Below are 23,219 nucleotides of genomic sequence, written 5' to 3' on the forward strand. Positions count from 1 at the left end.
CAACTTTGATATTTTTTATTTATTTGGGGCACTCTGTATCTTGTAAAAATATTTTTAAATGGTAGCTCTAATAGTCCCTCAACGAACCTTAAACTTGCAAAAATCTAATCGTTTAGCTACAATACTCCATGTCGTGTCGTATGTGGCGAACAACCCTGTATTTGTAATAAAGCATATAGGAAACTTGTCAATTTTTATTTTTCTATATCCAAATAGTTTTCATATTTCAGAATTAAATATTCTAACACCAAATACGTTCAGATACTGTAATTTTTTCGCGCATCCACAATTTACATAAATATAAATAATATTACTGGGCCTCTATTCAATTCTTAAAATATATAGGCACATCGGAAGGAAATGGTAGATGCGCGCGCACTTTTTAACACTAGACACTTAAAATTTACACGATTTCTCTTGCATTTAGTAAACTACCGTCCCTAAAAATGTCTCTGTTACGATTGCACACCTTTTTGTTTCGCCTGACTCGTCGTAGTCGTCGTCCCCGTGATGACGTAGTTATTGGGCAAAGCCCTGGGAATTTCCGGCAGTTTATCAGCTGGGTGACGGTGACTAACCGCCGGAAGCTTCCTGCTATTCTTCTGCATCTTCGTACTGCTCAATCCCGACACGGGGTACTTCCCCCGGACGGTGTTCCTCTCCAGTCGAGGAGGCGACACCTCTCCGGGATGCTTGGGCATTACAAACGCCTTCGTCTGCTTTATCAAGGAGTTGTCGTTGCACAAAGCAGCAATCAGCGGTAAATCGAGCTTTTTACTTTTTTCCCTCAATGTACGTATGTCTAACGCCGAAGAACCTCTAGTGGTGTCTCCCGCGACCCCTGTTCCATTATGAAGCCTATCCAAACTGTTTACACTATTAATATTAGTCAGTTTTGTATCTAAAAGATTGTGTCTCTTAAGTAGTGCCCTGTTCTTTTCAGGAATAGGTGGAGGAGGAGGGGGAAGTCTACGGAACTTCGGAGGTTGAGGCGTATGTTCCAGAGAATTCAAAATATTATCGTCCGACTGTGCCCTTAAAAACCTTGAAGGCCTTGTTGGCGGTAAGGGTGGTGGAGGAGGATCTAAACTTCCCGAAGATGCGATACTAGGGGCTCCGTATACTGGCAATTGCACGTAGGTATCGGACAAGTTCTGACTTGACGCGTACCTCCCCAAATAGGGAGTGCTCCGATAGAAAACCGGCTGGTGGGCTAGCGCAGCTAGTATCGATCCTTGCTTAGCTTCCAGGTATTCCTGCTTACTAATCGCCGGCTCTTTTAATGGAAACACTACGAAATCCACGTCGCTATACATCTGTTGTTGGTATTGTTCTATTTGAGACCTAGACAGTTGACTGGTGTACAAAGTTGCTAAAGCTGGAGGTGGCGGTGGAGGTGGTTGACGTGGCGCAGGCTGAGGAGGTGGAGGAAGAAATGTGCACGGTACTAAAACCGATCCTCCAGGTGAAACAATTCCGTTACTAGCCATCGTAATAGTGGGTCTTGGTATTTTTGGTGGAATTGGAGGTAACGAGCTGCTAGTGCTTGGTGCGGAATAGCTAGGAGTTGAACTAACACTCACTGCACTAACATGAGCAGTTAAAATATTTGGAGACCTCGTTGTTATAAACCTGGCAGCCGCTTCTTCAAATGGATACACCGGAGGGGGAACTGGCGTTGGGTTATCAGGGTATGGCGGTGGGTCCTTCATCGATATCTCCGAAAAAGAACTCACTAGATCGCAGTCCAAAACATCACTTTCTGTCTCCTTTAACTTGATGGATTGTATATAAGGTGGAGGAGGTGGTCGATATCTCGGATCCACACTGTCAATTCTCTTGGGAGGAATAGGAGCGTACGTCTGGTACCCTGAAGGCAAGGTGACATAATCCGAATCTGAATCTAACGTATTACTAACACTTTTCCTCGAAGGATACCGTCCTACGATCAAATCTGACAACTCCTCAGCTGATAACAGCGCCTGTTTATTGTTCGTTGGATCGCTTCCGTCACCATGAAACGAGGAATTACTAATGTTCGAATTGGCTCTGTCCCTAAAAGGGCCGTCAATTTGGTCGCTGCTAACGGTCATGAAAGAGGCTTCGGTGGTGGCGACGTATTCACTTGAGGTGTTGGCGTAGTTTTCGGCCGAACTCAAAGTGCAGTGTTCGCTGGAGGTCAGAGTGTAAACTCCGCTGGTGTGGCTGCTGGGTGCCGGTCCAGTGTATACTGGCTCTCTGGTGTCTATTTCTATGCAGGTGGCATCGCTGACGGCGGAATTCTGCGCGGTGTGGGAGTATCCCAATTCTAAACTGCTACTGGTAGATGGTCTACGTCTTTTCGGTTCTGGAAATAATAAAAATGAATTTGTTATAGTTTAATGCTACTATGTCAAATAATAAGTAAAAATTGGTATATTTGATATCAATTAAACTTTTACGTGGACGCATATTCGGCGCCGTGCTGACTAACTGGAATCGAAATTTAGCGCTGGGGATTCAGGTGGTAGCTCTGGTGTTAAAAATGTCAAGTTACCGCATTTATTTATTTATTTCCTGACATTGTCACTCGTTTTGACACTTCAGTTTTGTATTATGAATTTTTAGTTTAAATACATAGTGTTGTGATACTTTAACCTTCAAAACGTTTACTAGCAGACCTTGCAGTTGAACATTGTTCTTTTTAGAACCTCTTTTTGTGCGAAATGTGCAAGATATCTTAATAACCGTAAAAAGCTCATCGCAACTTTATTAGAATCTTTTGAATGGGAAAACGGACTTTATTAGAATCTTTTGAACGGGGAAAATGACAATTTGTATCCCATGTGTCCTGTTTATATATTTATAATTAATTTATCCTAAAATATTTTCATCAAAAGAAAACATACAGGGTTGTTCACCACATACGACATGGAGTATTGTAGCTAAACGATTAGATTTTTACAAATTGTAAGTTTTGGGTTCGTTGAAGAACTATTACAACTACAATTTAAAAATATTTTTACAAGATACAGAGTGTCCCAAATAAGTAAAAAATATTATAGTTGTATTTTTTTAAATGGAACACCCTGTATATTATTCTATTTTTGGATTCTACCATCGAAATAAAGGTAAATTTGATTGGTTTATCATACCTTACCGTTTTTGAAATATTTTCAATTTTATGAAATTCCAGTAAAAATTTTAAGGCTTCGTTTCTCCAAGGGTATCAAAGTTTTTAATACTAAATATTTACTGAAGATTATTCATTGATTAGATATTGTGTTGCATTAATAAAAATTTTACTGTCTTATACAGAGTGTCCAAAAATTTATATTAAATAATTACTAGATTTAAACGGCAATAACTTGGTTAATTTAAATGGAACACCCTATATATCAGATGCACAATTTAATTGTCTATCAAATTGTACTATACCATTTTTTACCTATCTCGTCAGGTTTTCGTAGAAAATACATTTTCTTATAATTTAGACCTCATTTATCACTATATCCATGGAATATTGACATTTCAGATTTTTTTATATCACCATATATGTACAAAATGTACAGGTGGTAAATATTGCAAGCTCATTGGCATACAAAAAAAAACTATTTAAATCTTTGTAAAAGAGTATACCAATTAATTATATCACCATTATTTCCGACCAAAACCACCAAAAATTAGTTAATTACCTCTATGTGTGTCTAATTTGTTTTAATTAATAAAGTATTCTAAATAAATATGGATTTGGCCCAAAAATCAATATAATAATAAGTTATGAAAATGAACGTCTCTGTTTTTATAAAATTTTCATTTATATAAATTCGTCAAAAAATTAAATAAAATTTATAAGGTGTTACTTTTTACCACACTGTCTAATACACACACAAAATTCAGTTTTTTAGTATTTGGAGCAATTATTATTAATCAACGTAAACAGTCAATTAATGTAGTTTGAATACTGGGATCATATTAATTGGTCCTCTTTAACAAAAAATATTTAAACATTTTTTTTAATTTTTAATTAAATAAGCAACTATATCGACAATTTTAGTATCTGTACCATTTGAAAATTTGTTACATCTTTAAAAATAAGCTAAAAAGTCAACATGGGTATAGTGATAAATGAGGTCTAAATTATAAGAAAATGCATTTTCTACAAAAACTTGAAGAGATGGGTAAAAAATGGTATAATACAATTTGATAGACAATTACATTGTGCATCTAATTCACTTAAAATATATAGGGTGTTCCATTTAAATTAAACAAGTTATTGCCGTTTAAAGCTAGTAATTATTTAATACGAATTTTTGGACACTCTGTATAAGGTAGTAAAAGTTTTATTATTGCAACACAATATCTGATCAATAAATAATCTTCAGTAAATATTTAGTATTAAAAACTTTGATACCCTTGGAGAAATGAAGCCTTAAAAATTTTACTGCAATTTCATAAAATTGAACATATTTCAAAAACGGTAAGGTTTAAGTGTGATAAACCTTAATCAAATTTACCTTTATTTCAATCGTAGAATCCAAAAATAGAATAATATACAGGGTGTTCCGTTTAAAAAAATACAACTATAATATTTTTTACTTATTTGGGACATTCTGTATCTTGTAAAATATTTTTAAATTGTAGCTGTAATAGTCGTTCAACGAACCCAAAAATTACAATTTGTAAAAATCTAATCGTTTAGTTACAATACTCCGTGTCGTATGTGGTGAACAACCCTGTATAAAAGTGGGCAACGCTGTGCCGGTCAAGCTTAATCACGTGACTAAAAGTTTGTTTGGTATGAACTGTAGTAATGCAGTGAACAGAAAAATAATGAAGACGACTTAAAGTAAGTATATTTTGATGCTGTATGATAAAAACTGATATATTAAAGTAATATTATAGTTTATCACTTCATCTGCATTTCCCCTTTAAAGAAAATATAAACACATAAAATACTAAATTATATTTCTAAAGTATCTTGTACGCAAGATTTTTATAACTTTGAAAAGTTTATGTGCCTTAAAAGTAATAAAAAATGGTATATTATTAATAAGAAACAAAGGAAAGTTAAAAAGATATTAAATGAAGAATTATAAATACAGGACCAAGCTCATTTGACGCGTTTTTCAGGTTTGGTATTGAATATACAAATGTATAGGTTGAAGGTGGTAGACAACAATTAAGAATATGTGTATTTATAAATTGGGTTTAGAATTTTTATCGTATTTGTTTTATAAAAATAATGGAAATGATATAAAAATCAAAATTTGCAATCGCACTGGACATAAACAAAAAATAATACCTTTACGGGAAATAAAACAATAAAAAAGAATTAAGATTTAGGTCTATATATATGTGCGATGTAATTTTGCAAAAGGCAGAATGGTACTTTGAAATGTTTACTTTAATCAGGGCCTATTTTATCATAAGACCCATAAGGCCCGGGCCTTGGGCCCGGTGGTCTGGGGGGCCCGTTAGAGGTTGTAAAATTGTTATTGTTTACTTTTTTTTTGTTCACTAAAAGAAAGTTTTTTTTTATTTTGTTAATTTACTATTAGAAATTTTGTTAGGTAAGTTTTGTTCTCGGTTTTGTTGAAAAAAAATTATTTATTTTTTAAAATTAGAATCAATTGTTGTTTTTTTCATTATTTGTTTTGTTGAATATAATAACGTTTATTTATTTTTTTAAATTATTAAAAAAATAAAAATATTTTTTTTATTTTTAGCCGACCATACCAATAGGTATGGTAGGCTATTAAGGTCGGCAAAAAAAAAGTTTTTTTTAATTTCACTCAAAATGAGATAATTGGGTCATAAATGACCTAAATACAAAATATTTTCATGGTGTCTGTCTGTCTGTCCGTCTGTAACACGATAACTCAAAAACCGCTCAACCGATTTTAACCAAATTTGGCACAAAAATACTGTGGCACCCGAGAATCTGGCCTTTATATTTTGAGGGGGGTGGGGGGTTGGGTAAGGGGGTATGGGAGGGGATTAAACATTTTAAAAAATCTTAACTCCAAAATTACAGTAGCTAGCGAAACGCGGTTTTCAAATTAAGATTAGGAATAATATTTCCAACAAAATTTGTAATAACATCAAAATCAGTCAAAGTCGCAGTTTTTGAGATATTAACATATTTTAGTATGGGCGGCTATACGTGCCTCCCGGCTCCAATTTTTTTAACCCAAACTAACAAGAGAATTTTTGAATTTTATTGGAAAAAAGGGCCCGAATTTTTGCTTGGGCCTTAGGGCCCGACCAGATGAAAAATAGGTCCTGACTTTAATGAATTACTTGAATGTAATTTGAATTACTGCCATATCCTCTGATAAGCTCTTATTACTTCTTTCTATTTTTTACTTTATAGATTTATCCTGGATAATATCAAAATTGCCAGTCTTTGGTTGTAATTTGTATTTAACAATACACAATATTATTACAATATTATTTCGGGACTCGGTCATAATAATTAAAAACATATTTTTTGTTACGTGCGAAAGACTTTTGTTTAAAAAATGTCTATACCTATGTGGCGGATTCATCTCTCCAAAAAAATCCTTTATGGGTATTTCGCCACTGCACTGCAAGAAAAATCTACAAAATAAAATAATTATTTTTTGTAAACACTTCTGCGTTAAACCTAAACGGACACTGCTTGTCAGAAGTTATGCTTACAGTAATAAAAATTCGCCTAACAAAGAAAAAAATGCTTAACGTTTCGGAAAGTCTATCTCTTTCCGTCGTTGGAAGCAAAAAAATACAAAGAATAAAGAAAAAAACTATTTAAAATATATAAATTCAAACTATTATGAGAACACTTTAGTTTTTGAAAGCAGATACGTCCAGGGGGGTGACAGTGAAATAGGAAAATTGGAAACAGTCATTAGTGTCAATCCTGTCATCTCCTGACGACAAGTATGGCCGCCTAGACAAGGACAGCAATGTTTCTCTCTAACTATTGTCTAACTTCACAGTTTAGAATTGACAGATTTCAGAGACAACTTCAGATTTGTTCTAGAACAAATTTCGACGCCATTTTAATTCTTTCCGGTTAGTTTTGTTTTGTAAATTCAATTTGATATTTCGGCAGAAATTTATAAATATAAAGGTAGTAAAGCATATAAAATATATTATTACATGAACAATCCTGGAGAAAAGACGTTTCTGCAGTACTAGGTATGTCCCATGTATATTAAAAATAGGTAGTAAATAAACACTATTTCTGTATTTTTTAGATGCAAGAAAATTTTGTTATGTTTATGATCGGCGATTTTTTTGAAAATGGAAACAATTTACAGCAAGGTAAGATCATTTTTAACTATAGCCAACATTAGTTATCTCCAGTATGTGCGATTTATTGTCAATAATGCAGTAAATCTGACTGATACAATCTGATTGTTACCCGACTAAAAGTCTCTTTTTGCTTCTTTTTGATTTACAAACCAGGTCTCTTTGGGAATAATGGACGCTTTTTTTAAACAGTATATTTATATTTTATACCTTGATATTTTTACATTGTTAATTTTAGTATAAAAAAATTTGTTTTTCTGTTTTCAGATTTTTGTATAAGGCTCCCGTTTTCATGTCTATCCCCGTTTTCTATCCTTGATGTCTGTGAATACGCGTATTTATTTACAAATTACTGTAAGTCATGCTTATACCTTACTAATTTACGTTAAAATTGCATATAATTAAGTAATTGCTGTAGAAATCATTCAATTCTTTATTTTTTATATTTATTTAGTCCCGTTGTCTCATATTTCAAATAAATATGTTTGAATAAAATTTTGTTTTGTTTTATTTATGATAAGAAAGAGTACAAAATACATTTAAACTGAAAGAGGGCCCGCCATTGAATAACCGGAAACGGAAATAAAAATGAAGCCATCATGTCAACCTGTCAATTGGAAAATTAGTTCTCCAGACGACAACGAAGGCTTTCGGTGGCGTATCGTGTTTCCACGATTTAACACAGAGTTGACACTTCTTTCTAGTTAATTATTTTATGGATACGTCTACAAAGAAACCGTTGACGTTCTGTTAAAATGACATTATATCAAATTAAACTTCAAAATTAACAATTACTATCTGATAAGAATTACTTAAAAAGGTAAAAAAAAGTGGCGAAATACCCATAAAGGATTTTTTTGGAGAGACTTTTGTTTGTCTAACTATTCTAAATATGTATGGATGCTCTTACTGTTCTTACTTCTCAAGTTATTTTGAACTTTCTATAATGTTAATTAGCAATTATTGAAGTTTAAATATGTTATTTTATTATTTAGTATAATAATGCTGAATGTATTATTGTATTATTCGTTATATTTTTTGTCTTATGTTTTTATAGGCATTTGCATCTTTAATTGAAAATTTTAAGTTTTTTCTAATTTAGTTAAGTTGGTTTCGAGGTTGATTGATGTTTGATGTAATTCTTAAGCTACCTATGTGTTTTCTTTTCTTTTCGCTTGTGTTCTATAGATTATTTGTGTTCATGTTTACTTTCTCATGACTTAATAATTTGATATTATTTTCATTTGAAACTCAATTTTTTATGGGTTTTACTTTTGAGAACCATCCCTTGCTTGCTAATTGACGAACTGCACAATGGTTGAACGAAAATATTTCAGTACGGTTGTAATTAATACTACCAATTAGGGTTCAGATCTTTTTGGCCATCACAGAGCCGGGCCTCGGTAACAATAAATAAAAAATATTTTTTTGTTAAGCGTGAGAAACTCCTTTGATACTTTCTAGCGGTCGAAATCAAACTCTTCTAAGTAAGTAATCATGCTATTTTTAATTGTTCTTGCTTCTTTTCTCTTTTGAAGTTCCTATAATATTTATTATGTTATGATTTAATAGATATTTGCATTTTTAATTCAATATCTTAGTGCTTTTGTCTCAAATTCAGTCAAGTTGGTTTATGCTGTTTGATGTGAAATTTAAGTTACCTATACTTTTTTCTTTACTTGTGGTCATGTTTGTGTTCATGTTAATTTTTTCATGACTGATTACTTAATAATTTGATATTATTTTCATTAAAAACCTCTATTTTTTATCTATTTTACTTTGGAAAACCATCCCTTGCTTTCTGATTGATGAACTGCACTACCGTTGAACAAAAATTAGTAGTACGAAAAAAACCGGGAATCCTAAGAGGCGCGGTACCGTAATTTCCGGTTCCGAAAAACAGCTCCGGTTCCGGAAACCCTAGTTACGTCACTGCTTGTTTCTGCATTACTGCATACCAAATAACCATTTAAATTTTAAACTAAATCAAAATAACTTACTAGTTTGGCTCACAGGCGTCACGACCACCGTACTACAAGAAGAGCTACATTGCGAACCGGCGCACTTCACACTGCTGCTGGTGGTTGTTTTTCCGGAGCTCTCGCTCGTCGTCTGTTTGGGCGCGTCCTCTTCGTCCTCCTTGATCGAGAACGAGGTGAGGGCTGCGGTGGCGGATGCCGCTGAAGTCCGGCTACTAGCTGGGGCACTGTCCAGCAGGTGAGCTAGAGCTAGACTCTCCGTACTGGGGGCGGGAGGGCTGGTAATCATTATTTCTAATTCGTCCTCGGAATGTACCTGCAAATAACAGACAATACATGTAGTAGGTTACATTCGATTTAAAGATTCATCATCCCTCAATCCTTGTTTCGAATTGCTTTTTTCGAAATTTTTGCTATGAATGAAACCAATTATGTTTCCAAATATCAAACCATTATACAGGGTGGTCCGAACTGTAAAAAAGTTCGTATAAATGTATGTCCTAAAATGCTTAGTTTCGGAGATACAGGGTGTAGAAGTGTCATTTTTATTTCGATTTTTTCCAAATAATTTATAAAGTAAGGTAAATATTTGGATAAAAATTGGTGTTTGGGAGTTTTTTGACATGAGAAATTTGATTTTGATGTCAATATGACTACTACTTGTAGGGGGCGCCACCTACATATTTTTAACTGATTTGAAGAGTAATAACTTTACTCGTACTTACTTTAATCATACGTGCATAAAACCGAGTAAAAAATATACATTTACGATATTTTTTACGTAAAAAAAGTCTTTTGGTAATAATTAAATCGCCACGAGTAATGGTTCTCGAGATATTTGGAATCGAAATTATCAATACCTGTCATCATTGACATAAATTAAACATGTTGACTAAATAGTCATTAGACTGAAATCATAAATTTGAAATGTTTTTGTGTCAAAAGTTCAACAAAAACTGTTTTATCATCATTTCTTCGCAGAAAAATTTATGATTAATTTAAAAAAATAAAAATTTCCCCAATTTATTAATTTCAGTCAAATAACTATCTACTCAACGTGTTTATTTTTTGTCAATAATGACAAATATGGACTATTTCCATTCTAAATATCTGGAGAACGATTACTCGTAGCGATTTTACCAAGAGACATTTTTTACGTAAAAAGTTACGGAAATATATATTTTTTTTCACTGGTTACTTTTATACAGGTACGGACGAAAAGTTATTAGCATTCAAAACAGTTGCAAACTCTTTAAAAACTCTTAAAAACAATTGCTACAAAATGGAAGTCATCAAATTTCTCATATCAAAAAACTCCCAGACACCAATTTTCATCCAAAGATTGGCGTTAATTCAGAAATTATTTGGAAAAATCGAAATAAAAATGAAACTTCTACACCCTGTATTTCCGAAACTAAACATTTTAGGATATACATTTTTAAGAACTTTTTTACTTATTTTCATCTGAGACTCTTGTCTCATCAGTGAACATCTCGGTAGATTGAAGCTAAGGAAACAACGGCCAATGCAGATTCTGTGGGGAAAATGGGTAAACACCAAAACACATCATCATAACCTGAGTGCGCCGAGACGACTACCATTCGTGTCATAAATTTTGGTACCATAATATATGATATAATATTTTAATATTTTATAGTAACTCTTAAATGATTATAACCATTTACAATTTTTCAATTATAACATTTTTATTGTGACTTTTTTTTGTGTCTGCAATGTCCATGTATGCTCTTATTGTAATTTTGATGACGTAATTTTTTTTTGAATTGTATGATAATCTTTTATTATTTGTATATTTTTTGTGCTTTTGTTTGTTTTTTATACAATATTTGTTATACGCTGTTTTGGCTTTTTGTACAATAAAGCGTTATTTATTATTATTATTACGACTGATATCGGAGATGGAGAACTATAGACATTGTAAATTTGTTTCAAATACTGGCTTTTGTCAAAGCCGTGAGACTGTTCTCCTTCTGTGACTATGATGAGTTAGTTATAACTCAAGAAAGGGAGACACAATAAATCTATAAGGTCGAGGTGATTAACATTCCCCCCACCCTCTCATACAATCTACAAATCTACTATTCAACATGACATGTCCCATGTGTGCATTCTGGACCATCTTATGCATTAACAGGTGCAATAAGAAGTAATGAAGGTGTAAGATTATGAACGGTAGTGTTTTTATTTTTGTAAAGTTTAAGATTTTAGCTACTAAATAACTGCAAAATACTTACTCTATCACTAACGATGCCCGACGTGGTATTCGACGACGTCGAGCTGATCACTGACACCCTCTGATCGCATCCCCATCTCTGTCTTTCCTCTTCTTCCCGCCTCGCTTCGTTCAAGCGAGGCGCCACCGCCATGCTGAACTGATGGGTCGCTTTGCACAGAGCCAGCAACAGACGACTCTTCTCGTCGCTGGTAGTGTAGAGGGTGAGTTTTTCGTGACCGGTCCTGATTTCGAACTTCTTCCGCTCGAAACTCAGTTTGCTGATGCTGCTCCAGAGGAAGATGGAGGGGGGATTGTTTTCCGGGCACACCCTCAAACCTCTAGCGCACACCGCTAGAAGGAGGGAGCCTGGGATGGGTTCAGTTTTCGAAGCTTTTAACCTGTGTTAAAGAAATAATGAGTTAATAAAAAAAGTATATTGTAATTTTAGTATCTATCTAACACAGGGAGAAAAAAATCAAGATTTATTCCAAAAAAAAATTAACCGGATTTTTTGATTTTAATATTTTTTTAATCGGATGACAAAATCTTCGCAACTTTGCCAGATATCGTTAACATTGGCATTTCTTCTGTCGTTTTTCCACATCGGTCATCGTATTTTACTATGTAAACTTTGCTGGTGCCACAATTTCTGCAAAAAAAAATCGCTCACTTAGATCTTAGGGGTCTTGTTTGGAAATGGCCTTAACTGTCTTGAATCGAGACTGAAATTAGTACCATCTAATGTTCAAAGTGTAAAGTACTGCAGGTCGAAATGTCGATAGAAATTATGCAGTAAAAATTTGGAAAGAACTAGAAGAAAAATTGGAGAAGGCAGAAGTTAGCCTGATTAACAAACAGCTGTCAATTGATTTACAAGTCTAATAGATTTACACGAAATTACGGCAAAAATCGGTCCAACATTTTAATAGATAAAATTTTTGATATTAAGTAGTTATACATATAGGTGTTATAACTTTAGTAAATTATTTTTCGATTTATTAAAAGTATATTTAAACGTCATCAAAAACATCAATAGTCAGTGCGACCCGAAAAGAGAAATATTTTCAAGAATTGAGCAAGCGAGAAAAATAATTTTTTACAAGACGAGACCTCAGTGCGGAAGGTCAGATGCTACGTCTTCTCTGTGTTACTCTATGGATGTGAGAGCTGAACACTGGATTCACAGACCGAAAAGAGAATAGAAGCCTTTGAAATGTATGTATACTGACGGATGCTGCGAATCTCATGGGTACAAAGGATCACCAACGATGAAGTACTCCAGCGCATGCTGAAACAAAAAGAGATACTGAACACCATCAAGGAAAGAAAAATGCAATACCTGGGTCATGTGATGAGAGGTGGTAGATACGAAATACCGCGCCTCATAATTGAGGGCAAAGTGCAAGGGAAAAGATCAGTAGAAAGAACTCATGGCTAAAAGATTTGAGGAGATGGTTTGAACGCTCGTCTGCGGAAATCTCCCGGGCTGCAGTTTCCAGAGCCACAATTGCCATTTGGATCGCCAACCTTCGGCAGGAGAGGGCGTGATAAGAAGAAGATATTTACACGTTACAACGCCCAGTGTAACAGTTTATTTAATGAATATAGATAGGGTATAATATCTGTTATAGGAATATATTTATAGCTTTATAGGAAATATTTTTACACCTTTATAAAAGGAATTATAAGGAAAATGTTTGATTTATTAGATACAAGATTTTAAACGTAAGAGATAGATAGACAATAAAGTTGATTTTTTTAATTTAAATCCATGACATTATTAAAATATAAAAATCGGTCGATTTAATTCATGATTTAAATCAAGTTGATTTAAATCTTTGCGCCTTGGTCCAAAATACAAATTATGCAAGTTATGAAAAAAAAATAACGCTTGACCGCTTCATGTTCAGTAATGTAGACTCTTCGCAATATATTACTTAGGGCAGAATTAATCTACAGGAGATAGAGGGGAATATCTATCTATAGATTCAAGAAGACACATGACATGTATAAAGAATAAAATTGCCTTCTGAAAAAGTGGCTCAGTTAACCACATAGTAAAATACTTGGAAACCCTATAGACTTGAAACCGTGGATTTAAGAACAAACTATGAAAAAGAGATCGGTATCTAGGGCTACTGAATGATTGTAAAAAAATTGTAAAAACTTAAACTTTCTATTATCATTACCAGAAAGCATCTCTCAGATAATGATAACTATTCATAGCCAAATTAAATCATACTGAAAAAAAATCATCGAGCATTAAACAAAAGTCAAAAATGTTTAGCTGAAAAAGGTTTTCAAGATGATTCTTGACGATGCTTCTCAACCAAAATAGAAGGCATCTAAACATATATTTTTACTTGGCCTAAATAAATATCGAGACGACAATGTCGCTATTGTAAAAATGAAGTATGCGACATAATTTGAGACTGGAAAATGGAAAAGTCCATGTTGAGAGTTACTGTTAAGGATAAATACCCACTCATACCGTAAGAAATCAGGAGTAAGGGTAATATCTATCTTACATCTTAAATGGAATTGGGTAGGGCATGTTGCTAGAATGACAGATAGTCGGTGAACAAAGAGACCTGTAGGATGGAGACCAAGACACGAGACCTATAGAAGCAGAGGACGGCCCATTAGCCGATGCTGGACATTGGATCAAAAGCTGGACATTGGATTCAAGTGGCACAAAATAGAAAGAGATGGCTAAAGTTCAGGGAGGTTTTTGTTCAGAAGTGTAGACGGGATAAGCTAAATGGTAATGATGATCAAATTATGCAAGATAATTCTTAGCATTGAAAGAACAACTTTAACTCCCCGTAATGCGAGAAAGATAGTTTTCCAAAAGCTTAAATTAAACGTTCAGAATCACCGGATTTATAGATTAAATATTAATTAATACAATACTAGCATAAAAAAATATATATCAAAGTTGGGAGTAAAATGGGGGTCTTACTTTGATATTGGACAACTAATAAGTTTCCTTAGTTATTTTGCTTCTGAAGCTATGAAAAGAGATAGACGTAGTCTTATAAGCTTCTACCCTATAAATAATAATTTTCCTACCATGTATAACTCTAATTTATTAGCTTACCTAAACACATGAGCATTAACAGGTTCTTGAAGTTGGCACGCCTCTGCTATGAATCGCGAGCGAGCTTCCGTTTTGGACAATGCCCTGTGCGATCTATGGGCTGCCTCGATAGACCGTAACGCAGCTGGGCCTCGCATGTTCGGTGGTACATAATCTTCTGGTCTGTAACTGAAAAGAAAACAAATTTAGATAACCATAACTAGTAAAGCAATGTTGAAGACATATTATATCGATGATGAAGTCAGATTTAAACTAAAGGAAATATGAAATAGAAAAATTAGCCATGTATACAGGGTGGCCCACCTCATTCGCCTCGGTTGATTATACGTAAACGGAAAGATGTAGAAACAAAATATTTTACGGGTATATGTGGGAAAGCAATGTGCATAATTTAAAATTATTTTGAAATGTACAGGGTATGTCAGAACTCAGATCCACACCAAAGTTATATTTTTTCTTATGGAACACCCGGTATTTTATTTCATATTTGGATCCGTCGACACAAGATAAGACATTTATTATAAGGGTCAAATATGTTTACAAGCTCTGGTTTTTGAGATATTTAGAGATATTTAAATATGCATTATTATATAATTACTTTTCAGAGTTAATTCTATATCTATCTGGCTCAGATTTTGTAAAAAAAGCGATTTTTCAATAAAATGGCAATCAAGATGGCTGGTGTCGCCATAGCAATTTGCTAGTGACAGATAGTAGCTATTTTCAAAATCGACATTAGTTTATGGACTTTACTTTAAATTTATAACAGTTTACTTTTATTTAATTTACCTACAATAGTTTAATAAGTAAGTATTTATTATTTTATCAAGAAAAATAAAGAACTAATTCTTTGGTTTATATTACGATGACTTGAAGATATAAATATTGGATTTTCTATAAAAGAACCAATTAAGTCAAATTTATTTTCTTCACTTTCAACGACATGTTCCTGCCTCATAGGTTTTTCATATACCACACTATCAGCTCTGCGAAGTAGGAAAACTAGCTTTTTAAAGGAACGCTTGTCAAAAAAATCCTATCTGGATATCTTTGAGCAAAAACCCTTCAGGCCAATAAGCAAAATAAATAGTCCTCACAAAAATAAAATCACTAGTAACATATCCATTCCTTCCGCCAACAGATACTGCTTCATTTTTCTTGATAAAATAATAATAAGTCCATAAACTAATGTCGATTTTGAAAATAGCTACTAACCTTGTTTATATATTCTTAAAGTTGCCCAACCGACTAGACAAAATGTGCTGCCAACTGGAGGACAAATCGTGAACCTTTCGGGGCGGAGTCAAAAATATCGATTATTTTCGTTATTTTCCTCAGAGTAATGTAATAATATAGCCCCAGGTTTCTGCGAACTTTAATAGTGATCAGCTGATTAAGAAATTTAAACGAAACTTTTATTTTATTGTAAATTGTGGATTATTTTTGCCTGTTATTTTAAGAATTCTAAACCGTATTAACAAAGAAATTATTATTTCGATATGTTGGTACATTATTTATAATTTATGATAATGTTAATTACTGATAATTAATATTCAAAAAAAGTTACATACCTATTTTAATTTGATTTAATGCAGGTTTATTAAAGAATCATTTCATTCATAGATTATTTTATTCTAAATTGATTGTTTAACGAATTTACGATATTTTTTTTTTGAAAACATAAAACTTTTTACATTCTTGATTAAATGTTCAAAAAATTGCAACTTGCTTCAATATTATTTGACATTAAAATAAATATATTGTACTTAATACACCATCTAAATCTTTATTACACCAATTAAATCTTTATTAATGTAAAATATGGCCATAGTTTTAAAATCAAGTTTGCTTTAACTTTGTATGTGTGCAGAATTATAAAAACTAAAAATTTCATTATTTTAACTCATACACAAATCCCGTTAAACCATAAAACTTTCTAAAAGCAGAATACATCTAACTGAAATAATTCAAGTAGGTACATTTTCATTAAAAAAATGTATCAGGAAAATAAATTAATTAGATAATGCAAAATTTATTTTTTATTCTGTTTATATTATGGTCTTCAGTATTTTCAATACACAGGGTGTTTTCTACGACGTTCTCTATAGGTTTCTCGAAAACTACTGCAGATAGAGAGTCGGTTAAATGGGGAAAGAATTGCAGTTTTGTGAGGTCATAAATATGCGCCTTTCAGATTTTTGAAAAAGTTCATGGATTATTAGATATTTCGAAAAAAAAACTTTGGCTATTTTAAAAATTGTCCCTAATTCCATTATAGTTTATTTTAATCAAAAAGTTTTCAGATAAAAGTTGTAGATAATCACATCCTTAATGAGATTGCGTCCTCCTAACGTCGTGAACGTTATTTACGATTTTAAGAGAACGGTTTTCAAGACATGTTAGAAAAGTTAAATTTAGATAGTCGCGCAGTAGGGTGGTTCCAATATGACTTTCATTATCCCCCCCATAATGAAAGAAATGTTAAAAATTATTTATATCACAATTATGCAAACTCAGGGATCGGAAGAGGTGGATGGTGGACAAATTGCATGGGCCCCCTCGAAGAGGCGGTACGGGAGAACATTTTCTAAAATAACTTAAGTGAATGGGGTAGTGATATTATGAAGTTTTAGTTTGCGTAATGTAAATCGTAAAGAACCGTTTAATAATATATTCTGTGTTTTTATGTTATAAATCATAACAGAGTAAGAATACTAATGCCAACTAAGTGAAATTAGCCAAGAAAGAAAAGAATTAGCTATAACTATAACTCTGTATCTAACTGTAATTTTTCGATAAAAACATATATACCTATATCGCTGAAATGCATATTTAATTTTACACTACAACTGCAAAGAAAAAAGAAATAAGAACATTTTCTAAAACTAGAAGAAACAGAACTTCCATACGTGCGAGCAGGATAATAGGTCAAGGGGACAAAGAATACTATAAAATACTTTAAAATGTGCATTCAGAAAGAAAAAATACCTCTAAAATTATCTAAACAAACATTTTTATTTCTTATCAGTGAGAAACATCGGCCTCGTCGGCGTTCAAGAATTTGTCGGGTATTTACAATGGTCGAATTGTATAATTGCCAGCTTTTATAGCATATCTAATAGAGAAAATGTATCTGGTCGATTAGTAACCAATTGGCACAGTCCGAAAATTATCGATTTTTATTTTCTCTGTTTTTATTGGTAGCTTCAAAATTCAGAGTAACAAAAAAAATATTTCTGTAGGGAAACCGGTCCTGCCATCTAGTAGTCTTAGTCCATAAACTTCTTAGGTTGATCTACTTTAAAAATATATATACAAGGCTACTTATCACTAGAAAATTGCCATGGCGACACCAGCCATCTTGATTACAATTTTATTATCGCTTTTTATTCAAAATCTAGGCTAGATAGGAAACCCTAATATAGTTTGAAAGACCATTTAAATCTGCTTCGAATTATTTAAAAAATACATAGTGTTGCATATGAAATAACGAAGTTTTTATGTAAAATAAATATTTAAAATAGATCAGCAATTTTTGATACCCCTGTATACATTTAAGAAAGCAATACAATTTTTTAGTAAAGTTTATTTCTCTGGCTTGAAAGTCAGCACAAGAATTAATTCTGAAAATTAATGTGCAAGGTGTTGACAAACTTTTTTATTATAGCATGCATATTTAAATATCTTTAAATATCTCAAAAACCGAAGCTTTTTAACATATTAAACCCTTATAATAATTGCCTTATTTTATGTCCAAGAATTCAAAAATGAAATAAAATACTGGGTGTTCTATAAGAAAAAATATAACTTTGGTATGGATCTTAGTTCTCACACACCCTGTACATTTCAAAATAATTTTGAATTATAAACATTGCCCTCCCACATATACCCATATAAAATTTTGTTTCTACATCTTTCCGTTTTCGTATAATAAACAGAGGCGCGTAAATGAGGTGCGCCACCCTGTATATGTCAAACGAGTGATTAGCTAGTGACATTACTAATATTAAAATCTAATTAACGAAAATTAATACATTTTTTGAAGTTTTTTCGCTATTTTTGAATCAATCTCAAAATTCATTCGCTGGTGATTTTTTTATGTTGTCCAATAAAAAAGTAGAAACCTATAAACTGTTTTCGTCCTGATTAACATATAATTTAGTGTTAAACAGCGCTCCCATTAATACTTTTCCACTAATTGATCGCAATTTTACGGTGCATTTTTGCACTTAATTGCCCAGTCTAGCGCGGTCGTTAAATTTCGTCTGGCCAATTAGAACTGCGGTTTGAGAAACGAGCGTTTCGAATCGCTTTTCGAACTTTTTTCGACCGTAAACTTGACTGTTGTTGGTTTAAGATGCGTCTATTACAAAGCTAGATAAAATCTAACAACACCTTCATGTATTCAATCGAAACAAAATACCGTCCAATCTGCCTGATTAACGCAAACGCCAAAGTATATGAAAATTTAATAAAGAATAGATTAATGGAAGAAGTACAAAATAAAGGTGGATTTAACCATAACCAGTTTGGAATCATAAAAAAAGTCACAACAATAAATGCAGTTGATCTTGCAACAAAGACCGTCAAGGAGAAACCCGAAAAATGGCACGCGCTGATACTAGCAGATGTGAGAAATGCATTTAATACTGAATCTATTTCTTTCTACCATATATTGAGGACATTCACATATAATGTGAGTTACTATCAACTCAACATCACGGACTATGCATATTGAAGGTATTTCTATTTTAAGCAGATATGCGTGAGTCACCGCAGTATGCCCAATACGAAGACTTATGCCCAATAATCGTCCTAGTGCAAGACGTAAGAATGGGGTTGACGGATCCTGTTTTATTGTGCGAAGCTTTGAATGTTTATCTGCCCACTCAACCTGCCATTCCCTTTCTGTGCTTTTATGCATTGGTACTTTAAAATCATACTTAATAATATAGGGAAAATCAATAGTATCTTTTCTAGCAGCTTGCTGAGCAGCTTCATCTGCCATTGTGTTGCCAAGTATATTAGTGTAGCTTGGGACCCATAAAATGTGAGTTTGTTTCCCTTTTCGCTGCACTCTCGAATACCTTACCGGTTTTTGTTTAACCTGTTGGTTTACTACTTGTAACATATACAGTATTGATTTTACAAAAAGAAAATATTTTTTTTTATTATGAACTTTTTCAGAAAAAATGCATTTTGATAACATATTTTGCTCGTTATAAAACGGTTAAACCCGAAAAAAAATTGAAAATGTAGTGGAATTTTTGAAGTTTCAAGAAGCAGAGCAAGAAGAAACATCAGCCCATATCTTATAAATATTATAACATCATATTTTACACAGCGTACTGTAAACTTGGATAAAGACCACCAAGAAGAGGTTGGGGAAGGCGTACCCCAGGGATCGGTTTTGGGTCCTACCCTTTGGAACATCCTTTACGATGACGTAATGGGAATAAGCGTACCTCAAGGAGTAAAAGTAATCTGCTACGCAGATGATCTGGGTGTATTAACCACAGCTGAAACCTCCGAAGGAATGATACGCAAAACCGAAGAGGCTTTACACTATATATACTTGTGGATGAATCAAAACCAGTTGGAAGTTGCGCCGGAGAAAACAACTGCTATTGTTCTCAGCCGAAAGACAAAGATAGGTGGTATACAATTTAAAGTCGGTGGGTGGTACATTAAACCAACTAATACAGTAAAATACCTCGGAATAACACTAGATAGAGGGCTAACTTACAGTCAACATGTAAAAGATGCTTGCGGAAACGCAAACAGAACTGTCAAAGCTATATGTGGACTACTTCCGAACCTAAAAGGACCGTCCTCAAAAAAAAGAAAAGTTCTTACGGTATCAATGCAAAATATAATTCTATACCGGCGCCGGCGCTCCTGTATGAGTCGAGACACTAAAATTCCAATGGATGAAAAATATATTGCTTTTCACACCGAGAAAAATGGCCCTAAAGATCTGTTCAGCGTATGGTACGATGTCAACAGATACTGTGTTGATTATAGCTGGGCTGATCCTGCTGCATTTAGCAGCTGAGGAAAAGCGAGTTATATGTCAAAGCAGAGATTAACGATGAGGTTAAAAAACAACAACACGAGGTACCTATCAAAAATGGCAAGAGGGGTGGGACGCATCCAACAAGGGAAGGTGGACTAGAAAGTTAATACACCACGGGGAGGACTGGATAAGTAGGACTGGGTCTAATCCACACGGAAACTAGCTTGTCAATAATTTTTTATTGTAAAACAAATTTGCTTCATTTTGTGTCCGCCAAATTTGTTTTACAAGTAAAAAGCAACTCGCATTTACCATAAATGGCTACAAGGTATTTTATACCAGCAGCATCTATCTCATCAGCACAACAAGCTTTATTATTTTTGAAGATGAACGCAGCATCTTGTAAGTTTATGTTCCTGTCGAAAGTTCTGATAAAATTAATTTTCCCTTGCTGATACAATGACGTCGAATGACAATCATCCACTGAAAGCATGCATGAACAGAATTTTTGATTTTAAACTCTCCGAGTATTTCAAGTGTATGGGAGAGTACAAATTATTTTCCTTCGCACCCTTCCCAGGTGGTAGGTGCTAATTCTGTGAGTAGAACCAACAGATCTGTGTTCTCTCCAACAATTATTACTGATGGATAACAATGGATAAGTCAATTGCAGTGGTAACAATGAGTCTATCAGCATCTTCCTCTGCTACTTTTACAATAAATCCTTCTTCATCTAGCTTTTTATGGAGCATACTAATTAGACGTATCTTATTACGGTCGTTGGATAAAAAACTGGTAAAAATAACTATTTTTAAGCATCTGTTATGTTACTTACTACTATAAGCTATACTACTGAACCGAATTGAACGAATTGATACTCATTCTACGCAGAATTGTTTGATGACGGAACGCGAAAATTTTTATTTTCTCGGCATGTATTACTTGATATAAAATGCTAATTTGATGCTCTGTGACTTTTATTGTGTGGTTCATAATTTAGAATGATCGTTTCCGTGTGAGGAATGTTTGAATATCACTTTAGTGCGTTTATCAGCAAAATAGGTAAATATTACCATTCTTTATCTTTCGATTTCCACCATACTACCGAATTGAACGAATTGATACTCATTATATGCAGAATTTAATGGTCTTCAATTTTTGTAATAATGAAATATTGACAAGAACGCAATGTTCTGGCTATACGCAAAAATCTGAAAAAAGTCCAAGAATTTTACCATCTTTTGATCCTCCTGAGGTCCCTTATCTTTCATGTCAACTAGCTTTCCAACACTTTTTTCCAAGTGAACCCTCTAATTTGATTGGCTTGTACAGAATATTTATTAAAATACTAATATGAATAAAGGAATTAATTCCAATTACTTTTTTTAGTGTGTGGGATATTAACCTTTATGTTATCTCCGTAGAAATTAATTTTTATGTATTTAAAATTATTATAACTACCATCGATTCCTTTTCTGCCTCATTGCCCTTCCATATATATCTTTTCTACTTTGAGATTATCGTCCGCATGTTTTTATTGCGTCTCTTAAGCTCGGGTGCTTTAAAACTAGGCCTCGCTCTAACTGGAATGCACCGATAACAATCTTAATCCATTATCTATATAGTTGACATAATCGCCGATCCTTTTATATCGACCCAACTGATTTTTATTCCTTCAGAAACTCGCTTCAGTATAATTTGCCTTATGTTTCATGGCTGAGCTTCATATCAGTATGGATAGGCTGCGGCTAGATCGATAATTAGATACAGGGATTAGTTTTGTTAGAATTACTTTTCTTAATTGGGTAGAATACTTGTCTTTTTGGTTTACCATTTACACCGTTTATACTTATAAACACGCTTATAGCGGCAGTTACAATGCTATTAAACCAAAAAAAAACAAACATAGTAGCCTCTATATGGCTACTTTAGTTTGTAGGCAATTTTTTTTATTAAATGATTGTGGCACAATGTATACACCAAAATATTTCTACAATATGCCCCTTTATAAACTATGCAACATTGATATAAAACTTTTTTTCATATCTTCGACAACAACGACGATGTTGGACTTTCTCGCACTAATGGGCCACCCTGTATATAAGTCCGAGATAAAAATACCACATGCTGCACTTAATAGTGAAGGGAAAGATCGAAGAAAAAAAAGGTCTGGGTAAGAAATAAGCTTCTTCGTTGGAAAACACCAGGAAATGGACTAACCTCACTTTTGAAGAACTCATAAAAAGAGTGGCGGCACGTAAAGAAGAATCAAGAGAAACCCCTTTAGCAGTAGTATTTTCAAATCAGTAAGTAATGCATAAGAAAGAGTTTCCCTCTGTATTGGTGTTACTCACTTAGATAGGAACTAGGAACTAACGGAAACAAGGAATATATAAGATAGCTATTATCCGATAGCCAAGCAGAATTAAAAGCGATCAACTCAGTAACCATTAATTCGAAGTTGGTCAAAGAAGCTGAACAAATTAAGCCGGCATCCCACGACGCGGGACTTGGCAAGTCAGTTCGCCAAGTGGCGAGTCAGCGAGCGTGATTGTTTCCCACGGCGCGGCGCGTGGCGAGTGCAAATTTGCGCGCGACGGTCGACTGGAC

General features: G+C 33.5%; 1 protein-coding gene across 1 annotated transcript in view; it reads right to left on the reverse strand.

Moving 5' to 3' along the window:
• Positions 1-200: 200 nt before the first annotated feature.
• The window catches only part of LOC115880265 (protein expanded), a 181,776-nt gene continuing 158,757 nt past the window's right edge, over positions 201-23,219 (reverse strand). The window contains exons 4-7 of the mRNA XM_030897451.1: positions 14,594-14,761; positions 11,513-11,891; positions 9,279-9,573; positions 201-2,347 (exon numbers count right to left, since the gene is read on the reverse strand). Coding sequence (XP_030753311.1) covers positions 456-2,347; positions 9,279-9,573; positions 11,513-11,891; positions 14,594-14,761 — 2,734 coding nt within the window. The 3' untranslated portion in view covers positions 201-455. The remainder of the gene's footprint in view (positions 2,348-9,278; positions 9,574-11,512; positions 11,892-14,593; positions 14,762-23,219) is intronic.

The sequence above is a fragment of the Sitophilus oryzae genome, unplaced genomic scaffold (genome assembly GCF_002938485.1).
Source record: "Sitophilus oryzae breed Bouriz unplaced genomic scaffold, Soryzae_2.0 scaffold_1620_pilon_pilon, whole genome shotgun sequence".
Lineage (NCBI taxonomy): Eukaryota > Metazoa > Arthropoda > Insecta > Coleoptera > Curculionidae > Sitophilus > Sitophilus oryzae.